Below are 24,578 nucleotides of genomic sequence, written 5' to 3'. Positions count from 1 at the left end.
TTCTCTTCTCCAGGCTGAACAGTTCCAACTTTCTCAGCCTGTATACAGAGAGAGACATATTTAGAGGAAAACTGAGATAGAGAAAGTTGCCATTTTGTAAATATAATGTTCTTTCAGCTAAAGGTATTCCAAATATGGCCATACTAGCAAGCAAGACTGTGTCCAAATCCCTTCTTTATCAGGTGGGTTCTAAGCTTGAACCATTTTAGTTATTATGAAGTCAGTTTGATTTTATTTGTTGGTATTTTGTGTTATTAAAGATAATTGGATTCATCATGCTCTCACATTGTTTTCCCTGTTAGCTATATATAGGTCTGTATAAAAGTTATTCTTCAACTGCTTTATAGTGTAAAAAGAGTATGGATAGAGGTGCAGTAGTGATTGATAGGCTGATGCTGAAAGTGAAAGGCTGATCTGTACTTGGTATTTACTCTGGTGGATTTTCCTCAAACACTGTTTAAAGCAAAATTACTTTCTGTGGATAATTTACTAACATTTTTGACTATTACTGATTTCTTTTCTTTCCCTAGTGAATTCTTCATGCCAGGAATGGTTGATACACACATTCATGCTCCCCAGTATTCATTTGCTGGTACAAGAGTAGATCTACCTCTTTTGCAGTGGTTGACTACCTACACATTCCCAACAGAAGCCAAATACAATGACAGTGACTTTGCAGAAGAAGTGTACACCCGGGTTGTTGTAAGTACTGCAAATATAATTTACTGACTTGATGATACTCATATTCGTGAAATACATGTAAGTTTTCAGAAGGTCACTAGAAATAGTAGAGCATGTGTTAATGTCATGTAAACTAGATAAAATCAACAGTACAGCCACTGTTCTAATGCCAGCCAAGATCGTCTCCTACTAGTTCCAGTCTTGTTCTGTTGTTGCTGGTAAAACAGTTCATTTAATCCCATGGTTAACACCAAATTTATATATCATGTTTTCTGATATCTGAGTGCAATGACCAACATTTAAGAATATTCTATGAGTATAGCCAGCAGGTGTAGAAATAACAAAGCATATTAAAAAACCCCTAAATTAAAAATCAGAGGATATTTCCTTTTCTGCAAAGGCCACAAGAAAGAGAAGATGCTTCTCACAGACAACAAATCTGGGGTGCTTTGAAGTAATTAAGGAAGATGTTTCTACTTTTGAGGTCCTTGTAGCAGGATTGTCACTGCAGAGACTTTAGAGGAAGTCTGTCAATGGTATTGTGGCACAAAGAGGGACTGTGTTTGAGCTAGGCTGCTTTTGAGCAATATAAAGGCTTTAAGATCAAATTCTACTTGATGAAAGATAAGCAGATATACTGATTCTGGAGCATACTGATTCTGTGCTTAAAGGAAATATATCCTTTAATATGTGGACTGAAACATCTTCAACAGATTAAATGATTTGGCCAGCATAATCTCCCTTGCATTTGTCTAAAACTGTTAGAAATAGGACTAAACCTGGAAGGAGCAGATATTGTTTCATATGTATCTTTGTACTTTTGGAGATGTAATGAAAAACTAGTGAAGTTTTCAAATCAAAATTCTGTTTCCAATAAAGACTTTCTACAATTTGTCAAAGAAACAAAGTAGATGAGATTTACCATATTATACCTGGAACCTCCTGTGGTCCACTTTTAGGTAAGGAAATTCTTCAAACTGGTGATTTGGAAACAGAATGTTTTTAGGATTAATTTAACAATTATGTTAGGAATCCAGAAGTAGAGAATCTTGAGGTTTAAAAGCTAAGAAAGACCAAAGTAGTTTGCCTCATTAATGACATTGTTATTTTTGAGACTCATTTTAGAAACCCTTAAAAATGTATTTCTATTTGCTTTAATTTGAACACTGTAAAGAAAAGGTAGCTTACCTTCATGTTTGTAAAAAAATTAGCTCTAACCATTCTCAAAAGTTGTGTTGAATGTCCCATCTTCTACCTCATTTAAAAGTATTTTAAAGATTTCTCAAATTACATTGTAGCCAGAATCCGAAAATGTATTTAAACCTGTATGATGGATGGGTAGTCAATAGAGTATGCATTAGTCTCAAGTCTAGTCAAGTGATGCTATAAATTTCATCATGACTTAATGTACCTTTATATGGCTCTCCATTTACTGTATATGTGCTCCCAAAGTAATATGAGCAGGTATCAACCAGCCTCTCCTTTCAAATGATATAATTCAATAATTGAATTACACTCTGAGCAGTTCTCAGTTTACTTCTACCTTGAAGTTTACTCCTTGTATTCAGGCATAACAAAGGGGTGTTACACATGAAAGTATTGATATTTTTACCAGCCACATCAGGTGACCAAATGAAAACCACTTCTTTTTCCCCAGAAGCCTTGCTTTGCTAGCATTAGGTAAACAGTGCTTCACTGTGAAAATCGGAGAGCCTTTCAAAACCATGAAAAAACATAAAAGACTGGTTGTATTTCTAAATATAAGTCAGAATATATTTCCAATTTGACTGAAGGAAATATAGAATGTTTTTTATGGGTTTAGCCATTTGGAAGTCCTGTATAAATTTGGAAGAGGAGTTTTTGTATTTATGAACACTCAGACTTAAAAAAAGCTATTATGAAATTAAAAATCTATATTTTACTTTCTCAGTTCACTTCACAATTTCAAAATAACTTAATGTTCTTGAAGTTTGAAATCAGACTGCCTGTTCTGCTTTCTGGCAGCTTGACTCTTTTTTTCCAGACAGTTGAAACAGTTGATTTCTTTTTATAGAGACGAACTCTAAAGAATGGCACGACTACAGCTTGCTACTTTGCAACAATTTATACAGATACTTCTCTTCTTCTTGCTGAAATTATCGGTAAGGCTAACAGTGAGTTTTGAAGGGTATTGTGCAGACTGTATTAGTTGAAGGAAACAGGTTAGGAGTTTTAGACTTGTTAGCAATCTCCCATTCTACTAATGATTTTTTCTTTTTTTTTTTGTTAATTTTACCTGTCATAAAATCATACACTCATTGAATGGTTAGGGTTGGAAAGGACCTTAAGATCATCTAGTTCCAATCCCCAATCTATGGGCAGGGACAGCACACACTAAGTGATGTCACCCAAGGCTCTGTTCAGCCTGGCCTTAAACACTGCCAGTGATGAAGCATTTACCACTTCTTTGGGTAACCTGTTCTAGTGCCTCAGCACCCTGACAGTAAAGAACTTCTTCCTTATATCCAATCTGAACTTACCCTGCTTTAGTTTAAACACATTACCCTTGTCCTATCTCTACGGTCCCTGATCAAGAGCCCCTCTCCAGTATCCTTACAGGCCCCCTTCAGATTCTTGGAAGGCTGCTATGAGGTCTCCATGCAGCCTTCTCTTCACTAGGCTGAACAGCCCCAACTTCTCAGCCTGTCTTCGTATGGGAGGTGCTCCAATCCCCTGATTGTCCTTGTGGCCCTCCTCTGGACTTGTTCTGGCAGCTTCATGTCCTTTTCATGTTGAGGACACCAGAACTGCATACGGTAATCCAAGTGAGGTCTCACAAGAGCAGAGTAAAGGGGCAGGATCACATCCTTTGACCTGCTGGTCACGCTCCTTTTGATGCAGCTCAGGATACGGTTGGCTTTCTGGGATGTGAGTGCACACTGAAGCTGGCTCATGTTCATTTTCTCATTGACGAACACCCCCAAGTCCTTCTCCACAGGGCTGATCTTAATCTCTTCTCTGCCCAACCTGTAGCTGTGCCTGGGATTGCTCCAACCCAGGTGTAGGACCTTGCACTTGGCATGGTTAAACATCATGAGATTGGCATCAGCCCACCTCAGAAGCGTGTCAAGGTCCCTCTGGATGGCATTCCTTCCCTCCAGTGTATCAACCGAACTACACAGCTTGGTGTCATCGGCAGTCTTGCTGAGGGCACACTCAATCCCACTGTCCATGTCAGCGACGAAGATGTTAAACAAGGCCGGTCCCAACACCAGTTCCTGAGGGACACCACTCGTTACTGGTCTCCAGCTGGACATTGAGCCATTGATCACAACTGTTTGTGTGCATCCAGCCAGCCAATTCTTTATCCACCGAGTGGTCCATCCATCGAATTTATGCCTCTCAGTTTAAGAGACAAGGGTGTCCTGTAGAACAGTGTCAAATGCTTTTGTTGTTTGTCCCAACACCAGTCCCTGAGGGACACCACTCGTTACTGGTCTCCAACTGGACATTGAACCGTTGACCACAACTCTTTGAGTGCGACCATCCAGCCAGTTCTTTATCCACCGAGTGGTCCACCTATCAAATTGATGACACTCCAATTTAGAGACAAGGATGTCATGTGGGACAGTGTCGAATGCTATGCACAAGTCCAGATAGCTGACATCAACTGCTTTGGACCATCAGTTCTGTAGCTCTCTTATAGAAGGCCACCAAATTGGTCAAGCAGGATTTCCCCTTAGTGAAGCTATGTTACTCACTTAACTGCCCCTCTCCTACTATTGTTTCTGCTAGTCTTTTCAATTCCAAATCAGCTGCTGGCAGAGCTTAAGGTTGCTGGAGTTGCTCTTCAGCTCCAGTTTCCTGCTTTTTTAGCCTTTTGCTATTTGAGGATTAAAGGGCTGAGTGACAAGAGGTGCAGTCAGTGTGTTTATTTCCTTATACTCTGAAGTTTCAGTTGAGAATCAACATAAAAAGTTTCCAAACACCCTCGGAAACTGTAACAAAGGGAGTTGCATCAGGATCTCACCTCTCCCTTCTTGTTCATCAGTGCAAATATCTTCTGTTTGAAAGTGTTATGATTCTTGCAGGATTTCTCAAGGCTCATCCAGCTCCCATAGAAGAGCAATTTAATAAATATTTCAGTGTCCATCAAAAATTCCCTTTCTGATTTTGTATGAAAACCTGAAACTTTAAAGCTGTTGTATTCAACCACTCAGACAGTAAAAGTGGGCAAAAGAGATCTAGTTTACAAGTACATTTAAAAGCTTAGATTTGAACATTATACGTGTTCCTTTTAAGTCTTACACATGAGTTTCTGGTCTTAGTATGGATAAATCTCAAGAAAGGATGCTAGAAGTAGTGGTGGTAATTTTCTCTATGCAACTGCATGTAGGAGGCATTTTAGGAACCTCATTCCTTTCTCTTAAGAAGAAATGATTTGCTGAGGTCTTTGTGCCTTTTCCCAGCTCAGGGTGATCTTCTACTACAGCTACTGTACTTCGGTATTTGTGTTTCTCACCCTCTACTTCAGAGCAGTCATCCTCACGTACAACTATTATGAATTCTGATTGTGGTTAAACTACAATAATCTCATCCTCAGTTAGAACATTTAAAAATTTGAGTACTAGTGTGGAAGAAAAATTTTTTTTTCCTCTCTTTCCTTTTTAGCCTTAAGTGTCACAGGGATGGTCCCAACTTAAAGATAAGATAAATTCTGTTCATCTAAAATGAAACTTGCTGGGGTGGCATTTGCTATTTTGATTTTGGTACAGGCTTTGATAGCAGCTTTTGAGAACAAATGAATCTGAGTTTTTATTCTTTTATGGATCTCACCAGATAAATTTGGTCAACGAGCATTTGTTGGAAAAGTCTGCATGGATATGAATGACAGTGTGCCACAATACAAAGAGACTACTGAAGACTCTGTCCAAGAGACAGAAAGGTGAGGTGATTAAATTGATGGCGTAACCTTTAGAAATAAGACTTTTCTTATCCATCTGAAAAGTGAATGTGAATCTGACTGAAGAACTTACAGGTGTGAGCTTATTAGGAACATTTTTAGGAACATGTTTCTTTTTCCTTCTGATGGCATTGCTTCCTATAGTTCTGGCAATTTCTGTGGTTGCCACACAGCCCAAGCAATTTCTGTGTAGCAGTTCCAGAGAAAGGAAAAAGCTGCAGCTCTGGAGTTTGCAAAGAATATGTGTAGGTGGTTGTCTGTTTTCTGCCTTTGTTTTTCCCTTCACAGCTCTGTGTGTGGAGGTGATGTGACCTGATATGTGATGGTGGGGTGGCAATCAGTTCCTTCACCTCCATTAACTGCTGAGCTACTTCCTTCTTCCATTTAGGATAAGCTTTATTCAGATTGTAGGAGCCAGCTTTCATGTACCCCATTTCAAACATGCTGTGGTTCTTATCTTCTACAGCATAGCACTGGTGAAATTATTCTAACTTGCAGCTGAGAGAATGAAAAATACTGAAATCAATGCAATGCACATGGCGGAGGGGATCCAAGACTGGAGAATGGCAGCCTGCTATCTTAGGTTACCCTTATGTTTCACATCCATGCTCAGAAAATGCTTAAGCAGGCATACAGCATTTCTCATGGGACTATTTCTCAATTTGTATAAGTGTTTCAGATACCATGCTGAAAGAGAATGGTATTTGAAACAGTAATAACAGTAATATAAAGGTCTTGCTATGCTTCTGTGAAGTTGCTACCTTATTTTTGCAAATAATGCTAGGAGAATGCAAGTAAAAGTTAGAAATCGTCATGGATTTCTAGCAGTGTTTATGTTTAAAGACCTTTTAAAACATGTAGTGTTAATAATTTGCACTGTACTGTATACCTTGTATGCTGGTAATAACTGTATTCATCTGGAAAGAAGATGATCCGTGTTCAAATCTGTTCTACTGCTACAGAAGACAGTGGTTTGAATCTGAGCTTCTTTCCTTATAATGAAGTACCTAAGCCAAAAAACATAGCGTATTTTAAGAAAGGTATTTCAGTTTTGAAACAATGCTGACACTTTTCAGAGAATGTAAAGACGAATGAAGACAGCCATCTGTTTCAGGAGATTTTGGATTATCACCTGTGAGTTGTACTTCGTGTTACAGTTTCTGCTTCAGTCAACCTTTCATTATTATATTGGGTGAATCAATGGGAGAAGAGACAGAAAGATGATATCTAATTCAGATTACGTTTTGGCTTTGACAGTCAGATGGTGGGCTCGAGTTTTTTCAGTCATTGTGGAGATTGAGCTTAGGTTTCTCCCTACTAGCTGCTGATCTAGCACCACCTTCAGTGTTGTGAATCTAGCCTCCAGCATTATTTTCTTTTTCATCAGAAGATATTTGACAAATTTGATTCAGCATTTATTGTGAACAAAATTACAGGTTTTTCTAAATATAACTATGGTATAAGAATTCACAGAGATCCTCTCCACAAACCATCTCAAACAGGCCTCTGGAAATTATTTGCATACACTGTGCGTATGGATTTTCAAAGAATTTCTTCCCTGCAAAGTCAGAGAAGTTTTATTTGCTCATCTGCAATATCTATATTGACTGCTTGGGGTTTTTACTTAGAGGTCTCTGAGGAAGCTTCTTTTATTTAACAAAGTAAGTAAATCTATACTGTATTTTCTGTAAGGTATATATCTATATGTTAACATTGTTATAAGCATTTCCAGAAAAGCAAGGGTCCTGTAAGTGAATGAGGACATATGCAACTGCTGTAAGTGAGCATAAAGTATTGCAGCATCTTTTAAAAATAGGATTTTAAATAATAGATTATGCTTAATGCTGTAATTTAGGTTCATGGACAATTTTTTTTTCCTCAAATGTTTCAGCTGTAGCTTATAATTATGTTTTCAATGAATTTAATGTAACATGTATTTGATTTTCAGTGACAACTCAGAGAAATTACCACATGTCTAATGCTAATTACTGCAAATGAAAAAGATTCTGAATATTTAGGGTCAAATTCACAACTAGCATAATTTGGTGTAACTATCCTCACTTCACTGTATTGCTTCTTTTTATTTCATCTGAGAATCTGGCCTTACTTTTGGGAAAAAATGTCTGAAAAACTTAACAAGGTATCTAAGTAGATATTGTTGTAGTTTATAGCACAGGTAATAGGTTTCTAACAGATTTTTTTCTGCCTTTTTCAGGTTTGTTAAAGAACTACTGGAAAAGAAAGTAAGTAGAGTTCTTTATTCACTTTTGTATTCAGGAAATTCCATGTAAATATACGAAATAGTTAATCCCTTTGGCAAACACTGCTGACTTAGTGACAAATCAATAAATATACATCTTTTTGTGTAGTAGAGAGATATCATCAGTCTGAAAAATGTTCTGCTAGCCATGTTGTTGAGAAATGGACTTGTAGCAGTGTCAATTCGGTGGTGAGAGCACAGCAGAGTAATGTTCTGTGCTTCAACTTTAAAATATATTCGGCTTCCTAGAAAGAAAAATTTTCTGGTGAAAGCCACAGTCTCTCACTCTGTGGTATATAAATAGACCAGTGAAAAGAAGTTCTTACCAGCAGAAATCAGTGTGTTTACAGTACAGTTGCTAACCCATTGCCAAATTAGTATCTTGGGTCAGCACATGTCTTCCAATGTGTTTCTAAAGAAACTCAGGTTTACACTCCTGAGGTGTAAATACAGAATTGACACTCCATACACATTACAATCAGGGATGCCTTTCATATCAGCCTTTCTTTTTTCAGTGGCATAGTTTGTTGATTATTGTGTCTCAAAATATTCAGGAGCATAGAGTTTGATGTCTAAATTATACATATTACTAAACTGGCTAATATGAAGACCTGAGCTCCTTGTATCAGGAAGTTAGTACAAGAAAACGCAAATCAAGTTATCAAATACTGTCTTTTAATGGTGCCACATGCACAACTATTTCCTGTGACTGAAGGCAGACTTGTAATGCTGTTGTCTGTTTTTTATGAAAAGTTTAATCCATAAGTGCAAGGTGTAAGGTAAACATCTGTAGCTCTAGTCTTGGTGTCTTCTTCTCTACTGCATAACGTATCTGTTGCTACCACTAATCTTTCGTCTAGGAAGTGCAGGGACAGCTTGTTGCTATAATGATAGGAGAAGATCAAGCAAGAACTCTTCAGTTTTGAATCACTGAATCTTTGATACTCACAGAAGTGGGACTCAGAAAAACATGTGGTCATTCATCACTTTGATTCTCTATTTCAGTTGTGAAATTTCTAATAAAAATAAGTAAATGACTTTACAGTGTGAATTGGCCAGGATGCAGTAAGCAATAAATGATAGAGCAAAATACAATTGCTGTGTAAATGCTTGTATACTGATATATAGAGGTAGAATCCCTAATATGTCTTTTTAATATTTTCAGTATCCAAGGGTACAGCCTATAATAACTCCCCGCTTTGGCCCTTCCTGCACAGAGGATTTGCTTTGTGCTCTTGGCGATTTAGCACAGGCGCGTGACCTCCATGTGCAGGTAACCTGCGAGAGCTCTGTATCCAATTAAATAGTTTGGATAGATAACATACAGATCAGGGAGTTTTCATAACACCAGGAAAATACTTAAATCACATTCTTACCTTGGGGTCTGTCTTTTACATTCCTCTGAATTTATTAATGGTACTCTGCAAGAACGCTGTGACCTGCACAGGAAATGAGAAAGCTCATAGGTGGGAGGATGCACAATTCAGCAAGCCCTGGCACATGGTCACTAGAAGACCAGCATCTGGTACTGTAGGTTAGACCAACCCATGGGTTTGCTAAACGTTGCTCTCCCCTAGTCCAAGGTTGCCACATCTGTCTCTGCCTTCTGCTGCTTCTGTGCAGACCACATTTCAGTAGATAAAAGAATTACTAATCTTCATATCTTATTTAACATTGTTAACATTGCTGCAGAATTTTCTGTATGATGATGTTTCTTTGTCTAATAAAGACAAATTCAAAAGTGTTCAGGTCTGTTGAAACTTCAAGGTGTTTTTTTTTTTTTTGATTACACAGTTCTAAGCATATTCTGTTTTAAACCTATCCTACATTAGGATTTTTTGTCATTCCAAAGTGGGACTTTTGAAAATATGCTCCAGTGGGAGTATAGGAGGATTAGATTTTTATTTCGTCAGACCAGGAATTAATCAACCCATCTGAAGATACATGGAGCAGCTACGTATATGTTACCTTGATCCTAGGGTGCACTGTGTGATAGGCTTGTTTTCTCTTTTACCTCATATTTATCTGTATTATTTTATTTATTATGTTGAAATTTGCCAAATACAAGTGGGCCATCATGTCACCAAACTGCTGTGATGGACAATCAAGGCATACCACCTCATTTCACTTTTAAAGAAACAAATGGAGGTTCTCCTCTGGGTCCCAAGGACCTCTCCAATAAACAAAAAGAAAGCCAAGGACTAGATCTAACAGCAGGCTTTACAAATACTACTTTCTGTCATTATATGTTTAGCACAGTAGGTTGCTCAGAAAATTGCAAATCCAGGTTTAATGCTATATGAAGCACTCATTCCTATATATTTTCTTATTGCAGAGTCACATAAGTGAAAATGAAGAAGAACTCAAACTTGTGGCGAACATGTTTCCTGCCTACCAGAATTACACTGAACTATATGATAAAAACAAGCTGCTTACCAGCAAGGTAGCTGCATAAAAACTTCCACAGCATACCTTAGATTTATGTAGACAGTATGATGGTTAACTGTAGGTACCTGAAAAATTTCTATTGTTTTTTCAAGGTCAGTGACATCTGGTCTAGTGGAAGGTGTCCCTGACATGGCAGAGAGATTGGAAATAAATGAACTTCAAGGTCCACTCCAACCCAAACTATTCTGTGATTCTGTTGTCTAGGTTAAAGTAAATTGTTTTTTATGTTCTTTGCTGCACAGATGTTGGTCAAGTTATTGGAACTTTATACAAGCTCACACTTTTCCTAACCATTTTAGGGCAGATGAACAATAAAGGTTTTTTATGCTTCCTGATCCATTTTCCAAGGACTCCAAAAAGAATTGGGACAGTGGGGTTAGAAGAAAACTAGGTAAAGTTGGTATTGTAGGAGCTGGCAATTCTTGGGTAGTATCCAGTTGTCCTTGTATTACAATATTATTGCACGCTGGAAGGTTTGTTCTATGGTGTAATGGTAGGACCAGCTTAATTTTTTGGCAGTTTCCTACAGAAAAGCAGCTCTTTGTGTTCTGTGTGTGCATCTCACACACAGGTACACTTTACTGTTCTGACTTCAGAAGTACTCTTATTGGCTGATTTTACCAAGTGTTGAGAGGCACAGTGGCCTGAAGAGTTTATATTCATTAAGTCTTTGTGTTGGTGAGATAAATGAAAACAGATCTGATACCAGCCCCCACTTAAGTACAGGTTGGAGTGCCAGGCCCTTATTAATGCTTATTAGGCAGTGGAGAGCCCATGCAAGAGTGAGTATGAACAGCTTAACTACAGTCAGAGTGCCAAAACATCAGTCATATTGATTTAAAATTTTAGGAAAGAATTTTCAAAGGCACAAAGGGCAGCTCGGAACTCCTTGACAATTAGCTATTGAACTCTCATTTCTTTCTTTGAAATTGTACCCCAGTAAGTTACTTATTTACAGTTCTTTTCATCTGAGAATTCAGTATGGACTACTTTAATATGTATAGAGTATTAACTTTTGATATCTCATGCAGTCCTATGCTTGCTGATTTGTTGCGTTGGTATCCTAAAGAGAATTACTAGCTCTGCAAAACCAGGCCTTAATTCTGTCAGACTTTTATATGTGTAACACTCAAAAGACACTGAAAATCAGTGTTACCAGTGCTTTCAGGCATTCGATTAACACAGGCATAATAACAAAACTGCAGACATTTCCCCCTCCTCAACCACCGAAACTAAGGCAACAATATTTTTTTTGTTGTTGCTGTTTTAAAAGTATATTTTTCAGAGCTGTGGTGAAATATTTCCTTCTTTTGAAAAAGAGTACAGACCAGCAGAGATACAGGTCAGCAGCTAATATGTATGTCCTTAAGATGTGGCTATTGTCATTGCATTTTCAATTACATTTGAGCTTGATAAGTAGGGAGATAGATAAGTAGGGAGATAACTAGAGTGCTATTAGGAGATGCTCAGTGGAAACAGCACTGTGCTGTTCTCATTGTTATTGGCAGATTGCAAGGCCTAACAGAGCTTTTGCTTTTCTTTCTGAGTAGGCATTTGGCATATGAGGTAATTCCAATTAGATTTGTCTAAAAATAATTGGTCTATGTCCCATTAAATGATACTATCCTATATTTCTGTCTTTTGTGTATTCTGCTTGTGATCTTATTTTTAAAGTCAGTTATGCAGGCCAAGAAAGAAAAGACATTAATCAGTTGCGTAAAAAATTAGATTCTTTTATTAAAGTATATTCCATTAATATTCCATGTATATGTATGACTGGTGCAAACCTTTGGAGAGACAATGGGAAACTTAAAAGAGTACATACATCTTCCATTCTCTCTGATGTGTTCCTAGCCCCAGTACTTAAAATCTGTGTTAGCTACAAAACACAAATTGTTAGATTACTGCAGCGTTAGGGCAACTGGGGAATTCTTGCTTTTGTTCCTGGAAGCTTTTAGGTCACAGCAGTCACTGCAAGAGTCAGCACCCTATCTTCGGTTAATAAATGAAAAAAAAGCTGAGGGTGTGAATATGTCACGCGTATTGAAGTTAATGAGAGCTTCTCCCCTTTCAAGAGTTTCATTTGAGCAGTGCATTAATCTCCCTTGGTGGAAACAGGTGTCCTTTTGGCTATTAAAGGCGATGCAGCAAAAATCACAGGCTCTGAAATAAATGCAATATTGAGTAAACTGGTGATTCTGTTTTTCTTTAGACAGTGATGGCTCATGCCTGTTATCTTTCTGAAGAAGAGCTGAAACTTTTTAGTCTTCGTGGAGCTGCAATTTCACATTGTCCCAATTCTAATTTTTCGTAAGTTAAGAAAAAGATGTGTATAATGAAATCAAGCTGTTGTTCGCATAGTACCCTGAGTTCAGCCTACTATTACACAGCTGCTATATATATATACTATATATATATATATATATATACACTATTTTGTTCCACCAGAAGTGACATACTGGATTGAGCATGACCATTCATGATCCACTTCTGCGTGGACCTGGACTGACTTGCAATCTTTCAACATAGTCATATACATATCTATCTCTCTATATATAAATAAATATTTATTTCTTTAATCTTTATTTCTTCTGACTGTTCTATCAATTGAAAATTCAGGCCATCTCCCTTCCAGAGTATGCATATGTTTGGGGGAAATGGGAATGTGCTATATAGTCTTTTTTCTGTTAAGCAGAAATGAGATATTGTGTGGTATCCAGCCAGGATACTGTACTAAATGTTAACAGTAATTTTGCTTTTAACATAATCAATATCTTGTTTATATTGACTTACTGAAGCTCATGACATGACTTCCCATCTCCTGGAATATATTTTACACCATATTTGGACTTTTTCACGGGTATACTGAAAGTTTGTTTTCAGCAAATAACTCTAAAACTGGGAGATTTTAACTGAGAAAAACTGTCTTTGTTTTAAATGTTTGAACCCCATCTTTCAGGTGTATGAATGCAAATGTTCAGGCACAGTTTAATAAACAAAATCTATCACACATGTTCTGATATCCTGTATCATGAACAGCTCTGCAGCCCTACTCTTCCTGAACTTTCTCTGCATGTTTCATGCAGAATATATTTCTTCTTCCAATCCAGGTTGCGCAGCGGTGTCTTAAATGTGCAAAAGGTCCTGAAAAACAATGTTAAACTTGGCCTTGGCACAGGTTAGTAGTTTACTGTAAAAATGGTTTCCTTTGGAAACCACTGGGGGATGCAAAAATGTGCCTACTTGTTTGTATTTAAAAAACAGCATGTCTCCAGCTTAATGGATCTGCTTTTGTTTTTTCACTGCTTTTAGAATAGTGAAGTCTAGAGTACTGAAATCTAGAGCTGGTTCTAAAAGTGTTTAAAAAGAAAACAAAAAATGAATGATGGAAGTTCTCTTTCTGTTGTAAGAGTAAACAGGGCTTAAACAACAACTTTTCAGGTTTCTGATATTGTGTGTTGGGTTCTATTTACATTACGTTGTCTGTGAGAGGACATTTATTAGGAATTACACATTCAGAGACAGAGCTTTGCAGTAAAACTTTCTGTTTAACACATCTGTTTGTAACATTTAATTAAAGATTGTAGAAGTTTAGCCTAGAGAATTATTCCCAAAGCTTGTTTCTAAGAGTCTGATCTCTTCTAGATGTTGCTGGTGGATATTCAGCTTCTATGCTTGATGCCATCAGGAAAACAATGATTGTATCCAATAGCCTTCAGATTAATAAAGTGAATGAAACAGGACTAACTCTTGAAGAAGCTTTTCAACTAGCCACTCTGGGAGGAAGCCAAGGTAAGAAGAAATCTCTTTAGGATTTCTTTAGAGAACTACAGCTCTTCTTGATGTTAAGTCTCCCTCTCTTTAAAAGGTGGCTGAACTCACAGAATTTCTGGTGCCAGAGTGATGGCATCTAAAATGGCATCTGGGGAGAGAGATCCTTCAGTCTCTCATCCCCATACTAGGCTCATTGCAGAGAAATATTTATATCGATGTTGAGAGTTTAACAACAGAATCTTCATGATTTTTTAGGGTTGTACATTTTCTTCTCAAAGATCCTCAGACTTTTTAATCATTAGTGCTAGTGTGTTTATCACACCAACTGGAAATTTGTTTTCTCAGCAACCAGCACTTAGAGGAGATGTGCAATTACTGTACAATCATGAATCCTGCTTGTCATTGGTTTTTAATTTTGTTTCTGTTTTTGTAGCTCTCAGTGAAGCAGTTCATCACTGTCTTTCCAGCAAATCAAAACATCATGCAAATCACTCCTCAGTCAGAGAAAAGCACAAAGTTTAAGCAGGATATGCAAAAATATTTTTAAGGTATAACTACATCTGCAGAATATACTCATGTAGAGTACATCATATAGTATATCAGTTCTTTTGGTTTACTGGCATGTTTTGCCATATGCGGATACAGATTTATACAATTAGCAAAGTTTTAGCAGAACTTGAATGATTTACCAGAGAGCAAATCCACACGTAAGTAAAAATTTAATACCATTTCAGATAGCAGGATGAGCTAACTGCTAAAGAGCGGGTCCTAAGTTTTCTTGTAGTTGTTGGAAAACACCATTATGAACTATTAATAGAAGTCTGAAAGAGGTAATGAAAATATCATCAAACAGGTCTTCTCAGGACTGCATCTGAATTTCTAGAGGGTGTAATGGGGAAAGAGAGAAGACAGAAAACAGGCAAGGGACAAAAAAGGAGAGGGTTTGTTTTTGTTTTTTTTTTCACAGTGTATACTGTTCTCATGAAAGGTGGGAATAAATTAGCTGAGATATGGAAAGGAATATTTGTTAAAATCCGAAACATGGTTTCCCTTCCCAGCTACTCTTGCTCTTGTCTTATCTGGGTTCTTAGGTTTACCTAGTAGTCTGATTATTTTTTATAGTGATTTTGAGCTGGTCTTTACTTACCGAATCACTTTCGAGGACAGAATAAAAACTATTCATACAACCTTCCAGTAGCCTGGGCAGGTACTGTTTGCAGAGATTTAAATGAGCGGTTGTGTTGCGGATCATTGTTTTGCCGAGATTCCCAAGCACTTGTCACCCCCTTGTGTATAATCTAAAAATTGCAGTCTGCTCGCAAGCCTTACTTTTTGTAAATTTTCATTGAAACTGGTACGTAGTCAAAATATTTCACCATTTGCAGGAGTTTAACCATTTTTAAAGTACTGTGAAGTTCCTGCCACACACAAACTTCACTGGAAGCTGAAGTTCTTTTGTTGGGAGAGGAGCAATCTGAAAACAAGTGAACAAATTATTTGCAGATATTATCCCCTTTGATAACTTAGTTTAACTCAGGAGTATTGGAGAAGCTGAGTTAGTACACATATACTTTGTCTAATTTATAACTATCTTAAGTAATTTCCAAGGAGACACAGAGGCATCTTTTTAGGTATTCCAAGCACTTGCAAGTTCCTAGCTGCTGAAGATTAAACTGTAGATTTTCAGTGCTTATCGACCTGAAACCAGAGGTTGTAACAAAGCTTTGAAATAACAAGCCTTACAGGCGGGTATGAGACTTCAGATCTGGCTATGATTATTTTTCCACACCGTATTGTTCTTTATTCCTGGCAATTACCTTAAATAGTTCTCTCTGCACACCTCTGTTATTATCATATTGTTTGTTATATGTAACTGTTATAATAGGTATATACGAACTGTCGAAGCTACTTAAGCTGTTTAAACAATTTAATACTGTCTTAGCAAGGTCAGTAGCATTATGTACTTTAATCTTTCTGTGACTTCATTTTATTACCCCCTGTTGGAGCTTTACTGCTTTTGCAATGCAAAAGGTTATTGTTACCCTTTAAAGTGATAGTGGTCTATATATCACATCTGCAATGACATAAAATCAATGGACGACATTCAAAGAACAAAAATCAAAAGAGGGGTTCAAACTGTTTTTCAGGTTTCTTTTACCCTTAAAAGATGCCCTTCAGAAAGTCACAAGAATACACTTTTTTTTTCAGTGAGAGGTTACTTAAGAACTCAGATGCCAACATGCTTACTGTTGAATTTGCTTTCATGTTTTTCATTGTATTCATCTAATTTCTTGTCATTTTTCTTATGAACACCTCAAGTAAATTTCCAGATGCTTCCAGATGGTGGAAAGAGGTTTGTGTTGAAAATCTCTTCTGTTTTCACCCTCAGCTCTAGGACTAGATGACATTACTGGCAACTTTGAGGTTGGCAAAGAATTTGATGCACTGCTAATCAATACGAAGGCTTCAGACAGCCCTTTTGACTTGTTCTCTGCTGATAATTTTGAGGTAATCAGAATACAATTAATGATCAAAAAAATTACCAGTTAAGGATATGGGGAAGGTCTGTGGTACAGCCAGAATAAATCTCTTGGGAGTTGTTCCAATAACAGGAATCAGATGTAATATACCACTGCTGTCTGTATTCAGCAAAGAAGGCCAGTGTTTATTTCTTTGTTTGTGTTTGTTTTTTGGTTTTGGGTTTTTTTACGGTGACTGTCCCATATCCCCATGAGCAAAAATGCATGTAACATTTTAAAATGCATGCTTATTTAACCGAAGCTGATAATTAATCTATTTGCAGTGACAAATGGCAGGTAAGAAAAAGCAATTTAGTTTTAGTTAATGCTTTGAGTTCAAACTCAAAAATGGCCACCTGTTACTAGATAAAGACTAGGATATCTTGACTGCACTGCAGTTGTAAACTTAAGAAAGAACTCGAGACAGCGTATTTGAGTTGAAAGCACATTTTTTATGCAAATATGTAAGAAGTATTGACATTATGCAATAGGCACATTTCATTCAAAATCCTTTATGATTTGAAAAGGAAATCATCAACTTGAATTTAGTGATGTGTCCAGACTCCCAGTTGCTGTCTCTATTTTGAATGTCACTGTTTACTTAGATATGTTGAAGGAGGTGATCCTGCCTCTCTACTTGGCTCTCGTGAGACCTCACTTGCAGTATTGTGTACAGTTCTGGTGTCCCCAACATAAAAAGGACATGGAACTTTTAGAACAAGTCCAGAGGAGGGCCACGAGGATGATCAGGGGACTGGAGCACCTCCCATATGAAGACAGGCTGAGAAAGTTGGAGCTGCTCAGCCTGGAGAAGGTTGCATGGAGACCTCATAGCAGCCTTTCAGTATCTGAAGGAGGCCTACAGGGATGCTGGGGAGGAACTCTTCATTAGGGACTGTAGTGATAGGCCAAGGGGTAATGGGTTAAAACTTGAACAGGGGAGGTTTAGATTGGATATAAGGAAGAAGCTCTTTACTGTGAGGGTGGTGAGGCACTGGAATGGGTTGCCCTGGGAAGCTGTGAGTGCTTCATCCCTAGCGGTGTTGAAGGCCAGGTTGGACAGAGCTTTGGGTGGCATGCTTTAGTGTGAGGTGTCCCTGCCCAGGGAGCTAGATGATCTTAAGGTCCTTTCCAACCCTAACTCTTCTATGATTCTATGTGGGCATAAGTGATAAGGTGGTTGTTCCTTAGTCTGTTTAAACCACAATAATATGGATTAGATTATTTAAACCTTCTTCCTAATTCAAATAATTCTAAAAAACATATTTTAGAGTTTAAGTCTAAACATTTTTTGATAACAATTCTTGGGACTTTAAGGATGAATACAATTTTTTCTTATTTTTCAATAAACAAATGAAATTGAGAACTCTAAGAAATAGGAAGGGGAGGTCCTGTGTTTTAGGCATGTATTTTTTGTACTGTCAAACTTGTGCAGTGTTTTCTTCCCAAGACATACAGCCTCTTTACTGAAAGTTGCCTATGAGGAAACATGCAAACTAAGTTTTGGTTTATTGCTAATAGGAGTATTATGGGAAACTATTTATATCAGTTCTTTCAAGCTTCAAGTAATTATGATATAGGATAGCAGATATGCTTTTGAATTTGGTTTTCTCACTTTTTTTTTAGGACACTCTCCAGAAGTTCCTGTATCTAGGTATGTTTTGAATCTCAGTCCACATAAAATTGTCTTCTTGTTTCCTATATAAAAAATTGCCAAAGTTAACGTTAAGGTTATTAATGAACTTATTCATACATAATTAAGTATACATTTGTTTACAGTAATTAAATATAGATATTTACAATGTGTATAAACATTAATGTCACTATTGGTATTTATTTGCATAAAATATGCATTTACTTCTATTTATTAATGTTTATTTATAAATAGTAAGAATTGAGTGGTTTAACTTTTGTTCTTTGGGACATAGTTTAGCATGATCAGATGCACTTTGTAATATTTATTACCACACCTATTTATATACAGTATGCACTAAATCGTATTTCACAGTAAAATAACACTGACATGCTAATCACCAGTTCAGGACCAGTTCAGCTCAGAAGGACTTCTGCAGACCATTTACCATTGTGGATTTTTTTACTCCCCCCACCCCCCAAAAAAAAAGATGGCCTTCAAAACATAGAAACCCCAACCCAAACAATTCTAGCCTTCTAAGAGAACAGATACTCTTTATAGGGCATCCTATGGAATGAGAGCTACACTGCCTGTTATGTTGTTATGAAGAGATAACTGGTGTTAGTTCTGGCCCTGTTTGTATCATTCTCCAATTCAGCTCTTGCCTTTTCAAGAAAATGGCTGAGGCTTTACTGCTGCCTGGTACCTAAGTTAGTTCAGATGCAACAACATGAATTCTGTACAGATAAATAACGCTTTCAGGGTCTAAATCTATTAAACATGTAGAAAACCCATGTCACACATTAGCAGCTAAATGCTGTGTTTCTTCAAAAAAGCACGGATAGTTTAAACATCCATTGATCTTTGTGGTAGCCCTGACTATTTTTCTCCAAATAAACTTGTACAGGCCTAGGAAACCGTCACTGCAAATAGTGTATCCCAAAACTCATTTATGGATTGCATAATTTTCATTAATTAAATCATTGCATAGATTTAAGTGCAAATCTCTGTTTTGACCATGTTATTTCAGGTGACGATCGGAATATTTCTGAAGTGTATGTGGCTGGAAGACAAGTGGTTCCTTTTTCAAGTTCAGTATAAATCCATTTCCCTTTTCCAAAATACTCTGCTGATCACTCTGCATCTGATTTGGAATAGACTGATTAAACACAGTGCCTGACCATCAGGAGCAACACCTCATTTTGTTCAATGTTTTAAAACTTGCAAACACTAAAATTTTGTAAGACCTTTCAAGAATTACTTTACCAAAATTGTCATAGTTCTAGAGGAAAAGAATATTTAAATTTCTGTGTAAAATAGCATGTGTGCATAGATAAGGGATTGGTAAATACCTTAATTAAAACAGACACCTGTTATTCCTTTTAATAATAGTGTAGGAAACATTATGCAGAGCTGTGAGACCATCATTGTTTATAATGCATCTGAATTAAAAAAAAAATGAAAGAAATAATAAATAAATAGAAGCCAGTGCTAGTAAATTAACTTTTCAGGTAATGAATATAATGGAAGAATTCAGTTTCTGTAATATATTATTTCCAAGTATGGTAAAATCAGTGGCATTTGGGGGCATTTAGAACATTTTTCAGTTTTCTTTAAGAGCTTATTTTTTAAGAGAAATTGGATGAGAAGTATGTTATCGTAAAAAATAAGGGTCCTTATTATTAAAAGAGCTCAAATTTCTCATTTGTAGTCAGACAAGAGAATTAGTGGAAAAACCAAAAGAAATGGGGCATTAGTCATAGAGACATGGCCTGTGAGAGTGGGAGGGCTGTATTGTTCTGTGATACCATCAGCTGAAAATGTATTTTCGCAGAATTTGTTCCTAGGTCTAGAACTGGTCAGCCAGACCTTCTACCTACTCTGTTGCAATCATTTCAGCTGAGTGACAGCTGAATGAAACCTCTATTAATTTAGAAGCAGGCATTAAGATACTTGAGCAGCTATTCAATGCCAAACAAATTATGATGTTTTTCTGGACTAAAGAGAGTACTTCATCTAATTCAGCTTCCTGCAGAACCTTCTAAAGGTCATTTGCTCCTCACTGTTCAGACATTAGGAGCCTTTTCTTTCTGTAAGGGGAGTGAGTTTTTCAAAAAATTCCAAGAGAAACAGGGTATTTCTGGCCGTTACCATCTTTGACTTGAGGTAGAAATTGTCACTGGACAACACAGCTCAGCTTTAATGTGCTCTTTTGTTTCTTTCAATATGGCAGACATAATTCCAGCCCTGTACAATTCCAGGTAAAAAGTGTGCCCTTTTTATTTTGGGAATCTGTTTGACTTCCTTTTGTTTTAAAAAGCATATTTCGCTATTTTTTATCAGAGACATCTTTTCTTTTTTTCCCCCTGAAATTGGTTTGAGAGGGGATTTCTTCTTCTTTATTCATTACGTTTTTGCAAGACAAAAGATGTAAGCTTTAATTTCAGTGTCAGTAGAGACAATATTGTGTTGAGTTACTACAGCTATGTGTGAATATTGTTTTATGGCCTGCTTCAAACTCCTTTGATTTCACTAAGCCTTGTTTCACGCTATTATCTCACTGTATGGGGATATAAAGGCACAGGACTTCCCTGTGTTCACAGAACAAGGGAGGTTACTGCACCAAAGTCTCATTTCATGTCTGCTTCTGAGAGAGTACTTGACCCAACATCACTGGTAACTTTCTGATATTAAAAGCATATTCAGAGCTTATGTACTGTTATGGTTACGTCTGCATGAGCCAGTATGACATCAAGTGGAAGTGTAAGAGCTGGCCTGAGCCCTTAAAGCAGCACAGTCTTTTCAGTGTGTTTTTTTCTTGTCCTAGCCAATTAGCCCTACTGACCAGCAGGGGATATTGGCTTTTAGGCACCACTGGGGTGCAGCTACGCGGCTTGCTCCTGGAGAGTTAGCTCGGTATCTTCACAGGGAACTGTGCTCTGCGTGCGCTTGCAGAGGTGCAGCCTTCATATCCATTATGATCAATGATTCCTAAGGCTTTAGGAGTCAAGATTTGGGGATTAAGATTTCCACATTCCATCAGGTTATTTTCTTAACCACTTTGTTTTTCATGTGTCCCAATCACCTACACAGTAGCACACATGCTTGGCAAACACAATTGTCAGCTTTTTAACTTGGTTTCCTGATTCAGGGGGCATTTTTCCTCATGAATTTTGACATGACTTTAATTGACCAGATTTCACCTTTGAAAACCAAAGATGTGTGAGACATATGTTTTACTCCTCCCAGCTACTGTTTAAAACTATTCTTAGGGAGTTGCATGGTTTTCAGCTTTGGCTTTCCTTCAAGAATGCTTTCTGGTGCAGAGAAAGATTACACAGCTTTGTGTTCAATGTGTGTTTGTGCCCTACTTCTTCACCTCCAGAACTATAAATTAAATCAGCGTTTTTACCTTAGTGGTAGCCTTAACTGTCTCTGACTGCACTGTTTCTCACTATTTTGTAGTGCTGTTAAGAATGGGATTCAGCATTTCTTCTTAAAAAGATTTGTCGGGGAGGAGGACTTGCTTATTTGCGAACTGGGAATACAGAAAAACTTTAACAAGTTCAACACTATATTGCTGGCCCAGTTACAAAGGGATGCTTTGGCAGCCGTAGGATAACTGCTGCCAATGAGCTTTGTATCTGAGTGTTGGCTGTGTCATGAGCAATTAAATTCTTTTTGATTATAGCTTTAGTAGTGTCTAGTACCCAGACACTACCCAGACTCAGAAATGGAGGCTCAACTTTTGAAGAATCTTAGTTGGAGGAGGAACTTCATTTTCAGATAGTACCATGGGCCCCTGCAGTGCCAAAGACCAGAACGAGTGAGGACCAAGATCTATACAGCATTACACTAATTGCTGAAGTGCTTAGGGGTGAAGGAAAGAAGCCTTAATTTTATGTGAAAGGAAGCCAGTGGAGGAATTAATACAACAAATAAACTAGGAGATACTTTCAACTGCAGCATCTGAAACAGAATTCAATGGAAGAAGGCTGTGGTGTCAGAAAAAAAAGGTGAGGTTTGAGTTCTCTGAGGTAGTCCTGAAAGCTTATTCAGTCCAAGATGACTTACACACAGAAATTTAAGAGTTTAGGAGATACACAGGATGTAGTTGCTGAACTTCTCTGAAGCAATTTTGGTAAAGTTCCTGGGGATCTTACTGTGAAGTTTCAGTCCTTGTGACTCTCTGGCTATGTGCAGATTTCTGAAATACTTGTTCCAGTCGGGGAGGATAAGCAGATGAAAGCAGTTACTGCTGGGACTTGTAAATCTACACTATATGTAACTTAAGACTTCATATAATCTGTTTCCTTGGATAGATGTCCCGACTGCATATGCAGTTTGTTTGCTTGGATAAATGTCCCACTGCATATGCAGTTTGAAGCAGGCCAAATGATTGGTTCAGACTCTTCATGTCTCCTTCGGAGGTTAGAGTGTATTTGGCATGCAGCTGGGCCTCCAGTGTAGTTTTCTTCAAAATAAACTCAATTCTTGCATACCAAAACAACCCTGCAAACTGAACGAAGGTTCCGAAAGAGAGGATGATTGGAAATTCACTTCAGAACAGCACTACTGTCTCAAACCAAAATGCTAATGGAGACAGAGCTGAGGACTTGGACTATTTTCCCTCCATCCTTATTGTCACAAAACTTAGTACCTAAAGACAAATAAAAGCATCCTCCTCCGCTCTTCCTTCCTCTTCTTAAGAAGAAAAAAAAATAATAAAAAAGGTAAAAATAAAGCAACCAAAAACTGAGGGGAGATGAGTAAGTGGAAGAAAAGAAAGGGATAATTTTCAGTCAGTATAAATTGACACAGTGCTACTGACTGAAAATAAACCTTCTGGAAAAATGTACACACAGCTGTTTCCAAATGTCATTCCCTATTAATTCTCTTGCCAGCTTGTGGATTGATCTTTGTTTCTTAATGTGTCTTTTGTGTTCAAAGTTATTACACCATTCAGACAAAGAAAAGGGGTAGTTTATGGAAAGCTTGCTTGTTGGGACAATATGCTTACTGTGTTCTATGTTCATATGAGCACTTATTATAAATGAAATGTATTTAAATTACTGTTACAGGTTGATCTCATTGTGTCACTTTAGGTTTTGATTATTAATGAAATGCTAGTAAGTATTGCCTATGCATTATGCAGCATTATTTGAATTATTCATGTGTGGCAAGTGGAGTTCTGCACTTTAAAATGTTGCCTTGACCTAAAGCAACATTTGGGTTATATTTATTCTGTGGGGTTTGTGCAACCATAAAGCTCTGTAGGGGAAAAGATATGTGTTTGCTCACTGGACTAAACATTTTTATTATTGTATTGTAAGTGGACTTATTGTTAAAAAAAAGAAATGTTAAAATGATCCTATATAAAAATCTGTGCTTGATTATGCAGTCATGAATGAAAAAAATATAATGGTTTAATGAAAGCTCACATAAACCATAATGTTTTAATTTTAAAATATTTACAGAGAAGTAGATTCTTTTGTATTTTAACTATAATTATGCAATGCAGATTAGCAAAAGGTAATAATCCTTGTGAAATGTCTACTATTCTACCGAACAAAGGAGAATGTAAGTATTCTGATCATACATTCAAAAACAATGTACAAGTTTTGAAATGAAGACTTATGTATTGTCTTTCAAAGAATATCCCAGTTTTAAAATGTAAATATATTAACAACATTACTCAAGCAGGCTGTTTAAAAATACTAGTTTGAGCATTTCCAGGAACAATCCATAGCAGATGATATGGTGGACAGCTTTTAAAATACTGGATTTCTATGAATAAACGGTGCTGCCTTATCTGCAGCCTGTGTGTAACAGTGGTCAAATCCTCTCTAAAATGATAGTGTACAAGTAATATGTATTAAAAAAAAAAAAAAGCCAAAGGATTTTGAAAATTTGAGAAAGGACCACAAAAAGGAAAAGAAACCTCATGCAAGGGCAGGCTATGCTGTATCTCCAAATGTCCTATGAAGCATTTGGCATTGCCCAGGTCAGAGACTAAACCAGTCTGGTCCTGGGGAACAGTCTGTGCTCCTGCATGCTCCAGACATCATCCTCAGTCATGTGCCTCATGGAGCAGTGATGACTGAGTTGGACACTGGGAGACAAGCATGTGGTGTGGCTAGAGTAACTGAAAATAAGCTAGCTGTCTTAAAAAATCAGACTGTTTTGAACTTAAGTGCACTATAGAGAGCATGGGGTTTTGAATTACATGAACGCATAGTTGATAGTGAATTTCTAGGTAATAGGTACTTCAGCTTAAAGTTGGAGCTTTTTTAAGCCCTGGTACTCTATGTGCAGCAACTC

The 24,578-nt window shown here is 37.2% G+C and overlaps 1 protein-coding gene across 1 annotated transcript in view; it reads left to right on the top strand.

Moving 5' to 3' along the window:
- Positions 1-19,358, top strand: part of GDA (guanine deaminase) — a 28,596-nt gene extending 9,238 nt beyond the window's left edge. Inside the window, exons 3-14 of the mRNA XM_031054330.2 lie at positions 531-702; positions 2,735-2,822; positions 5,500-5,605; positions 7,839-7,866; positions 9,049-9,156; positions 10,219-10,326; positions 12,544-12,641; positions 13,442-13,509; positions 13,977-14,123; positions 16,495-16,613; positions 18,251-18,278; positions 19,288-19,358. Coding sequence (XP_030910190.2) covers positions 531-702; positions 2,735-2,822; positions 5,500-5,605; positions 7,839-7,866; positions 9,049-9,156; positions 10,219-10,326; positions 12,544-12,641; positions 13,442-13,509; positions 13,977-14,123; positions 16,495-16,613; positions 18,251-18,278; positions 19,288-19,358 — 1,141 coding nt within the window. The remainder of the gene's footprint in view (positions 1-530; positions 703-2,734; positions 2,823-5,499; positions 5,606-7,838; positions 7,867-9,048; positions 9,157-10,218; positions 10,327-12,543; positions 12,642-13,441; positions 13,510-13,976; positions 14,124-16,494; positions 16,614-18,250; positions 18,279-19,287) is intronic.
- Positions 19,359-24,578: the final 5,220 nt, after the last annotated feature.

The sequence above is a fragment of the Melopsittacus undulatus genome, chromosome Z (assembly GCF_012275295.1).
Source record: "Melopsittacus undulatus isolate bMelUnd1 chromosome Z, bMelUnd1.mat.Z, whole genome shotgun sequence".
Classification (NCBI taxonomy): domain Eukaryota; kingdom Metazoa; phylum Chordata; class Aves; order Psittaciformes; family Psittaculidae; genus Melopsittacus; species Melopsittacus undulatus.
Note: the sequence above shows the minus strand (reverse complement) of the source record. Positions and strands in the feature narration are given on the sequence as shown.